At 43.0% G+C, this 9,940-nt stretch overlaps 1 protein-coding gene across 16 annotated transcripts in view; it reads right to left on the bottom strand.

The window, feature by feature from the left end:
* Rere (arginine glutamic acid dipeptide (RE) repeats) overlaps positions 1-9,940 on the bottom strand; it is a 340,456-nt gene that overhangs the window by 144,471 nt on the left and 186,045 nt on the right. For 15 of the 16 annotated variants that reach the window (XM_006539136.4, XM_006539139.3, XM_030253746.1 and 12 more), the window contains 3 exons: positions 8,696-8,801; positions 7,105-7,201; positions 28-132 (listed from right to left, as the gene is read on the bottom strand). In XM_006539136.4, the coding sequence (XP_006539199.1) occupies positions 28-132; positions 7,105-7,201; positions 8,696-8,801 (308 nt within the window). Of the gene's footprint in view, positions 1-27; positions 133-7,104; positions 7,202-7,299; positions 8,594-8,695; positions 8,802-9,940 lie in introns of those variants that run through there. The other variant, XM_006539145.4, reaches the window with a different exon arrangement.

Here is a 9,940-nt window from a genome sequence, read left to right as displayed (position 1 = left end):
GGAAGCAGCCATAAGTGACTGACTTACCTTGTCTCAGGGTTGTATCCTAATATGTAGAAAAATGAGTCCACTCGGGCTTTAAACTCTCGAGCAGCAAATATGTCAGAAAAATGGGAGATGTTACACTTCCCTCTGAGGAAAAAAACAAAGCACAGAACATTTGTTTAAATTACTTTGCAAACCACAAAGGCACAGGGAGTGGGGTGGGGTGAGGGAAGCATAGAATATATAAAAATATAGTGTTCACGCTTCATTGGCAATTTTTATTTTTGTTTTGTTTAATGCTTGCTTCAGTAAGCCCCATAAAGTATCACAGGAGAATAGCAACATCTCTAGATGTGACCATCAACAGAAGTAGAGCCACGCCCAGGCACCAGAAACTCAAGGCAAATGATAGAAGTGGCATGATGTTCAGTGTACTTACCTTCCTGCACGCTCGAGAGCATGCACACGTACCGTCTCTCACACACACACACACACACACACACACACACACACACACACACACACACACACACACATTCACGGCAGAGTTTGGACAAGACCATGGTCTGTCTCAAAAGCAAGGTACTATTTCCCAGTGTTTAGTGGGATGGATGAGAAGGGGTGAGTGTTAAATAGAAAACTGCCATCTTTTCCATCTGGTTGAAACATCTGGATTCAGAACTTTCTAGCATATAGTTACAATCCTAGCACCAGGAAGGCTGAGCCAGGAGGACTGCAAACACGATGTATATACAGAAAAACTGTCCTTAAAACCAGGAGGAAAGAATCAGTAATCCTTCAGTGGGTCGCGCAGAGATGGTGGTACACTCTGGGCTACACTCGAAGACAGTCCAGTAAGGTCACATCTAAAGGACAAACAGTGAGGACAGAACCTTCCATAACACAAGGGAGAGATATAAAAAAAAATCATAACCTAGAAACTGATTCCTTTAATGATCAACAACTGGGAAAGTCGTCTTTTTACATATATGTAAAGCAAAAGGCATCACACGAGTGGGGAGCACAGGATTCACAGCAGATGTCAGCAGAGAGCTGCTGATAGTCTTCCTCAGTAACAAGACAACAGTGGACCTCGAAAGAGAGTCGTTTCTATTTTAGGCCACCAGGTTAAAGCAGAGAATTGTTTTGAAAAATTACTTTGTCAGTTTCCAGCTAGAGTCTATGGCTATTTTCAGAATCCCATCTTGATGTTATGACTTGTGTATTTCAGGACGTGGCTGTTTGTAGTTTACACTGCAGTTTCTCTAGGTGTGACAATACACACAGAAATCGGCATAGTGGCCAGGACCAACACGCTTAACTCCAGGCAGTGCAGAAGCCCCTGCTTGCACCCAGAGGCCTTAACAAGACTGACTTAAATCCTTCTCTAGTCAACCAGGACAAAGCCAGGGCATGCTTTAGACTTGGTTTCTGTTTATTTGCGGTTATAAGCTGGGAATTAATTAATTCCTTCCTTCCTTCCTTCCTTTCTTTTTCTTCCTGCCTTCCTTTCTTTTTTGGTTTTGTTTTTTGAGACAGGGTTTCTCTGTGTAGCCCTGGCTGTCCTGGAACTCACTTTGTAGACCAGGCTGGCCTAGGACTCAGAAATCTGCCTGCTTCTGCCTCCTGAGTGCTGGGATGAAAGACGAGCACCACCATGCCTGGCAGAATTTCTTTCATTAAAAATGATTTTTAGGGCTGGAGAGGTGGCTCAGGGGTTAAGAGCACTGACTGCTCTTCCAAAGGTCCTGAGTTCAAATGCCAGCAACCACATGGTAGCCCACAACCATCTGTAATGGGCATCTGATACCCTCTTCTGGGGTGTCTGAAGACAGCTACAGTATACTCATATACATAAAATAAATAATTCTTTAAATTCTTCAAGAAAAATTTTAATCATATATTTAGTGCAACTGATTTTCCTTTGATCATTTCCAAAATGTAGGCCAAGAATATATGGCATTTTCATTTTTACAAACTTCTTTTGTTTTAGCTTTACTTCCCCTTATATCAAAAGTTATTTGAAGAGAAGTATTACATTTCTGAGCATAGAGGACTTGTATTCTTTTGTTTTTCATGGTAAATGTAATCATATAGACATTTTTGTCTTATAACTTAAAATACAAGCAACTTTTAAGGGTGTGACAAAGTAAGGCTGGAGAGATGGCTCAGCACTTAAGAACACTGGCTGCTCTTCCAGAGGACCCCGGTTCAATTCCCAGCACCCACATTGCAGCTCACAACTGTCCACAATTTCAGTTTGAGAGGATCTTACACTCTTATACAGAGACAAAACACCAATGCACATAAAAGTAGATCTTTTTTTTTAAAAGTGACAAAAATACAGAAAAAGGTTGTGCACTATTACCCAGAGTTCCAAGTCGACAAGCTTAAGATCAGCGCTTAGGAAACAACTAATGAAAGCCGTGCGGGACACAATTCCCGCCCAGTGAGCACAGCAGTCACCAGAAGATAAACAGAAAGCAGACTGCGGACCGGAAAGTCTCCAAGCACGGCCGTCCTCCATCAGCTGATTAACACACTCACTGCAGTCATATGGCCCATGTCAGCATCTTTTCAGAGAAGTAAAGAGGCTACCACAAGGCTCTCATGGAAAAGCAACATTGGAACCCACAGTAAAACCTAGAATGAAGAGACCTTAACTGCTAGCAGGGCAAAAAGGTGCTAAACATTGTGTGGACAAAGACAAGAGCAAGACCTGCTGTCCAACGCACACTGACGCATGTGGACAAAACAGTAAGAATGTTCAAGTCCAAAACAGTGAAGCTTAAGCTGAAAGAGACAGAACTCTGCGAAACATAAAGCTTCTTAAGGGATTCTCTGCAGAGGTAATGAATTTTTTTTTTTTACCATAAATATGGCAGCTGCTCACAGCAAAACAAGGAGGTAAATTAATGCAGGTTGAACATAATGAAAATCAGAAGCTCTGAATAATTTGGTCAAGGGCCATGAACTTTAGAAATTCTACCCTAAGCCACCTTTCTAAAATATGACTCCCTAGGTAAGACGGTAACCTGCAGCCTGAACTACCTTACTATGGTTTTTCCCCCTTGTAACTACTAGAAATATGAGGCAGAGAGTGAGTAAGCTGAAACCCAGCCATCAAGTCAAGGGCAACCTGTGACCTCCCATACTGTCCTCCCGTCAGGGCACTATCATAGCACACTCTCCCAGTCACAAGTCTCAGTCAGAGAGCAGCTACTCCACACATCACCGACAGAGCGTCATCCTAAAGGGGAAAGCAACACGAGCCAACAGCAAGAGACAGTCGAGCATGTGGGCTCATGCATGCCTGGAGCTTTGCCGACAGCTCCTAGGGCTAAGTTTAGCTCCCTGTACCAAAGAATATCCAATCAAGCCACCTACTGGGTGACAAGAAACAAAATCCATGGATGATTATCATCAGTACCACAAATAACTGTATTATAAGATTTCCTTTCTTGAACACTAATTTTTATAGACCTTATTGAAATTCAGTAACTGAAAAAGAACATAAATTAGTAAGGCGACCTATATGAGACCTCTGTGAGTGCTTTCCACATGTCTGCTGGAGTGGACATTAGGCCAAAAGATATGTGTTCAAGTTATGATGCCGCTGCTAGGTCACATGACCCAGAGTAAGTGTCAAAAGGATGACTCAAAAATCAGCAAATTTGATTCTGTCACAAAGCTATGTCAAAGCAGGATTCAGCTGAAGTCATCTTGTTTGAATCTGGCACTTTCCACTGTTATGTCACAATGTCAACCAAAAATGCTACCTAGGCAACAGCATAACCCCAATCAAATGCTGGCTTCTGTGATGGCAGCGGTGAGTGGGGGTCATGAACTAAGGAAACAGGCACCTACTTGAAATTTACCAGAAAGGTAAAGATAGGGGTGGCTAAAGCCAAGGGCCCAAAGCAGGCCACAGAGCAGTTGCATTGCTCAGCACACACTGCTCAATATAGCCCAGACTGAGGACGAATTTCTTTTGGGTAAGGAAAAGCTAAGATGTCACAATTTACAAAGCAAAACCCACAGAGGAATTCTGTTTTTCTTTTGATTCACAGTGACTAAAGGACAAAGCTCTCCTTCTCTTTTATAACCCAACTCTAGCACCAGCTTGAAAGAAAAATATAGACATCAGCTTCCTCACCAGTGAATGGGATGGCAGAGCCCAGTCAATGGCTGCACACGGCAGGACTCCATGTACCGGAGTCCTTTGATCTTTGAAAGAATGGCACTGAGAGCCAACACCATGAGCCTTTCGCTTTTTCCTTTTTTGTCCTCTAGTTTTCTCCATTATACTCATTTGATCCCCTTTCATGTGCCCATGAACTGTTTTATTTGTGTCCCCTTCAAAATTGAACTTATCTATAGTAACAGCACTGGTTTACATTGAGAAAAAAGGAAGTGCCCTTCCCTGTGGGAAAGCTATAAAAAGAGGAACGGAGAGAACACACTGAAGCCTCAACCATCACGTCTCACTCATCAGAAGTTTAAGCTAAAGGACCCAAACTCTGGAGAAGACAAAGGAATAAATGAAGACTAATAGGGTTCTGCCACATCCTGTTTGATGGACGGTAACCACAGAAACACCCCAAAACTTTCCTTGCCGAGATACCACTGCAGAGAATGAGATTAGAGCCACACACTGGGCATCAGATGCTGGCAAACGCCAGGGTTTCAACAAGATTTACGAGGCCAGACCACAGAGCAACACAGTGAGCACTTGTCATCCAGTCACCAGGTCACCGAGAAATGTGTCATTTAGGCCAAATAAAAGGAAACTGGAGAATTTTCCTCAATGAGAGGCTAGAACTACACTTCTCTGTGGCTATCCAATACCAAATGGTCAGCCCTGAAAACATACATACAAGTGACAATATACAGACAGGACAGGGTGTACTTACGTACTTAGGAATTTATAACATGCATCTTTATGTTACAATAACTAATGAAAAAAAGGTCATGAATTTGAAAAAAGAGAGTAGAAAAATGTCTTATGGGAGGGCTTAGAGGAAGGAAAGGGATGTGAGATGATACATTCGATCTCAAAAATAAATCATTTAAGAAAAAAAATGGAGATGAAGGTTTCGTACCAGACCTACTACTATTTTTATAACATTTTTTAAAAATTCTTTTTAAAAAGTATTTATTTTATGTATATGAGTACACTGTAGCTGTCTTCAGACACACCAAGAGAGAGCATCAGATCTCATTACAGATGGTTGTGAGCCACCATGTGGTTGCTGGGAATTGAACTCAGGACCTCTAGAAAAGCAGTCAGTACTCTTAACTGCTGAGCCAGCTCTCCAGCCCTTTGTACAACCTCTAAGCTAATATAACAAAAGGATTAAAACAGTCAGTATGATTTACAGTCAGTAAAGATTCTACTCAGATACCTGGGACAGGGCAGTGGCTAATGACTTCTCATGCCCAGAAAGAGCACTGCAAGTCTAGAGTGACCCAGAAGGAGCACTGGAAGTCTAGAGTGACCCAGAAGGAGCACTGCAAGCCTAGAGTGACCCAGAAGGAGCACTGCAAGCCTAGAGTGACTCAGAAGGAGCACTGCAAGTCTAGAGTGACCCAGAAGGAGCACTGCAAGCCTAGAGTGACTCAGAAGGAGCACTGCAAGCCTAGAGTGACCCAGAAGGAGCACTGCAAGCCTAGAGTGACCCAGAAGGAGCAATGCAAGTCTAGAGTGACCCAGAAGCGTGCATCAAGACTGCCCGGCCAATTTTACATTCTTTTGTTGTTGTTTTTTGAGACAGGGTTTCTCTTTAAAGCCCTGGCTGTCCTGGAACTCACTTTGTAGACCAGGCTGGCCTCAAACTCAGAGATCCACCTGCCTCTGCCTCCCAAGTGCTGGGATTAAAGGAGTGCGCCACCACGCCCGGCTTCAATTTTACATCTTTAAATAGTTAAAAAGAAAAAAAAAAGTGGAAAACTCCTGAGAAGTGAAATTAAAATAAAACAATTCATTTCCTAAAGTAACTGGATCTATCTCTACAGCTTTGCAAAGGAGACCGCTGGCTCTATCACTGAACATGTGACAGGTGAGCACCACGCCAGGGACAAAGGCATCTCAGCTAAAGCCAGCAAGTTTCAATGGCTTTTATTGAACTCAAATTCTGTCGAGTGAATGAAAAAAAGAAACAAAAGGGAGGAAGGAAGGAAGAAATAGGAGTTTTGTTGTTGTGATGTTGGCTACTGTGGAGATTTGAATAGGTTTGGTTCCAACAGCCTCATGTCTTTGAACATTTGGCCCAGAGGGAGTGGCACTATACACAGGTTAGCCTTGTTGGAGGAAGTGTGTTATTGGGGAAGTTGGCTTTGAGGTCTTATATATGCTCAAACTACGTCCAGTGTGATACATAGCCCTCTTTCTGCTGCCTTCAGATCAAGATGTAGAACTCTCGGCTCTCTCAAGCACCATGTCTGCCTGCATGCTATCATGCTTCCTACCATGATAAACTGTAAGTCAGCCCCAATTAAATGTTGCTTTAATCATGGTGCCTCTCACAACAATAAAACCCAAACACACAGCTACTAGACTTATGTCATGTAAGAGGCCCCAGACCAGCCAGACATATAGACACAGCATGTACAAGGGGACGGATCCTGCTCTGCTCTGGAGCATACAGGACAGAACAGAAGGGCACACCCACTTTTAATCAGATGTGACATCCCCTCCTGCCTCAGTCTGTATCTTCAATACATTCCGCTACTCTTTAGCATGCTTTTTATTACAAATGTTCAGACATAAGAAAACTGGAAGAGGAGCTATTAAAATTTGCTGTTTTTTTCTTAGGGTTTCTTATATTTAACATTTTCTTTATCTGTTTTTCCCCCTCTATCTTTTGTAGCACTTGGGCTTGATTTTTACAAAGGTAACTGGAAAACTTCAGGGTATTTCACCCAAAAACTTTAGCAAATAATACTATGAAATATAGGAGAGGTAAAGTGGTGTTAGACAATCTCTGGACCTTCAATAACCCCAGGAAACAGAGGAGTGTTAGCGTGCCAAGACCATGAGTTGTCTGCCTGGCCACAATGATGACCACAGATCAGAGCAAAGTCACCCCTGCCCTCCAGACTCCCCTGCCGCATTCTTACCTTAGGGCAGCAGCATGGTAGGTGTCAACATAATCAGAAATGAAGAGTTCCCGATTCTTGATGACTGGATCTGTGATGACAAGCTCTCTTCCAGAGTCTACCAACAAAAGAAATTGGTTAATTAACTAAGAAGGTATTAAAATAGTTTCCCAAAACAAGGAGAAATTTTTTACAAAATTTTATCCTCAAGTTTACCTCCTACTAAAGACAAATAACACAGCCTGGTTACTATCAAAGTACATCCATCCGACAGGGAGGGGATGCGGAGCAGGAATGGCAGAGGAACATAAGTGCTCGCTCAGCTCTGACGGCTCAGACTGTTCACTACATCTTTCACCAAGTCCTTCTGTGCACTTAAGTGTCTCGGTGAGCACATAGGGAAGGGAAGGAGGGAGGGAGGGAGGGAGTGAGGAAAGGAAGAAGGGAGGAAGGGAAGGAAGGAAAAAAAGAGAGAGAAGTCCATTGCCATATCCAGTAACTTGTTAAATTATTTTTGTTTTTTAAGAGGAAACGACCTCTTAGTTTTATTGTTTTATCGTGTGTGCATGTATGTGTGTATGTACTCATAGTCGGGCAAGCATATTCCACAGCAACGTGTGTGGAGGCCAGAGGACAACTTGTGGGAGTCAGTGCTTTCTTTCCATCACGTGGGCTTGGAAACTGAGCTCCAGTCATCAGGCTTGAGAGCCAGCCGACAACTTAATCTGTCTAAGGTTGCTCTAGGCACCTCTCTAAATTCAACCTCTTAAAGCAGAGCGCCAGCACAAACCGCTTCACACTGCTCCAGAAGCATGAGGCTCCTCTCAAGAACCTATTTCCAAAAATGCTCCCATCCTTGTGCATAACTGTAGCACGCAGTACATTTCTATGGCGCTTCTTGTCATAGGCTCGGAGCCAATGAGAGCACCGTAAGAAAGGGAGGGGGTCGGCCGCCAGAGGCCTCTGTCCTATTCTGAAAGGCAGCTACGAATCCACATTCCAAAGTCCATGGACAGCTTTCCTATGAAAACCCTCTCTGCCTGGGACATAGAGAAATTCAGTAACACAAGCCTCCGATAAAACAAGGAACACAACCTCACAGGGTTTTAAATACTGTCTATCACTAGGTCAAACACAGGAGCTTCAAGAATTATATTACTGCTATTTTTTAAAAAAAATGTATTACGATGTGCTTAGAGGTTTTTCCCCTCAATATTTTTGTTTTGGTATTTTCTTAAAGATTTAGAAATTATGTATCTGTATGTATGAGTGTTGTGTGCACTGTGCATCCATGTAGGCTACAGTGACTGGATCCCCTGAAACTGCAGTTATAGGCTGCTGTGCGCTGACTGCTGTGGGCGCGGGGAACTGAACGTGAATCCTCTCCGGAGTAGTCAATGAGCTGGGCCTCCAGGCCTCTCTTTTACTGTTTGTTTTTAAGGAAAATGAAAAATAATGCAAAAGCAAGGGCGAGAGGACCCAGCGATGCTCTTTATTGCAAGTTCTTTTGAGAGAAATTATACCAGAAGTAATATCCACTTAACTGATGTTTTTAAAAAGAACTTTAGCAAAGCTATGAGTTACAAGTACATCATCACAAGGGCACACGTACCGTTTTCATTATGCCGATCCTGAACCAAATGCTGATAGACAGAATCTGGGACTTCAGACTGACGGTAGTACCATTTGACGTTCATGAGTAGATGGTCCCTCTTACTCTGAAAAGGAAAATCTAACAGCGTTAGGAACAGGTTTCAGGTGCCTGCAAGTGCACATCATACCTACGACCAAAAGCCCTGCAACGGTGGACAGGCAGGCAGCAGGAACAGGACTAACAGCAGAATCCCCTGCCCCAGGCCCCAGGCCCTCAGATCGGAACCCTGCTGCAACCCTGCAACTGCTCATCTCAGAGACAAGACACCTAGGTCTTGAAGCTTCTCAGTGTGACTAATTCATTATTACATTTTCCCTTAATGGTAATAAAGATCACTACATTAGAACGTACTTCTACCTTAATCCTTAACCATTTTGGTAAATAATAATAGCCAGAGCACATTACTGAGGCATATTAAAAGTAACAAGCTAGAAAGAACTTACCCAGAGACACCTGACAGTCTCTTCCCCTCCAAGGTTTGCCTGTCACAAACTGTCTCAAATTCTCCCTTCACTGTGGGCCACAGAACTGTATGGAAGTCACTGCTGCATGCCAAAATGATGAAGCACACCACGCACAGTAGGTGGTGATGAGAATGTACACACAACAATAGGACCTGCCTCATTTACCTCTGATCCCAGAATAGAATAGCTTATGCATTACTGCTGGAAAAGAAACAAAACAAAACAAAGACCCTCCTGTCCATCATTGTCCTAGAAACTAAGCATATAAAAGTTAACTTTGTTTTCTCCTCAATCACTAGCTAAGACAGTGGCCATTGCCTCTTCTGTTTGAAGGCTACAGGGTACAGTCTGGAGTCAACTACTTGTATGTTAGGTTGTGAGACAGCTCAACCCAGGGAGCCCTTCTGTTTCATGACTACCTGAGGTAAGGCAGTAATGTCCCTCTGGATAGCTTCTAACTTCTCAGAAGCTCAATGGCCACAAATATAGTGGCCAAAGCTCAAAAAACGCCTCATATTTGTAAAGAAGACAGATGAATTCTGAAGTACACCAGGGACCATCATTAATAAAGGAAGACATATCTTGGTTTACTGAAGGGACCAATCTAGTCTGCATTACAGGACCAGCAAGGGCAGGCAAAAACTGCCTTAAATGTCAATATAACTGAGAATGCAGAGTATTGTCCCACAGTACATACCACACAACCCACGATTCTTTGCATCAACTATTAAACAAGCAT

Source organism: Mus musculus, chromosome 4 (genome assembly GCF_000001635.26).
Source record: "Mus musculus strain C57BL/6J chromosome 4, GRCm38.p6 C57BL/6J".
In the NCBI taxonomy this organism is placed as follows: domain Eukaryota; kingdom Metazoa; phylum Chordata; class Mammalia; order Rodentia; family Muridae; genus Mus; species Mus musculus.
Note: the sequence above shows the minus strand (reverse complement) of the source record. Positions and strands in the feature narration are given on the sequence as shown.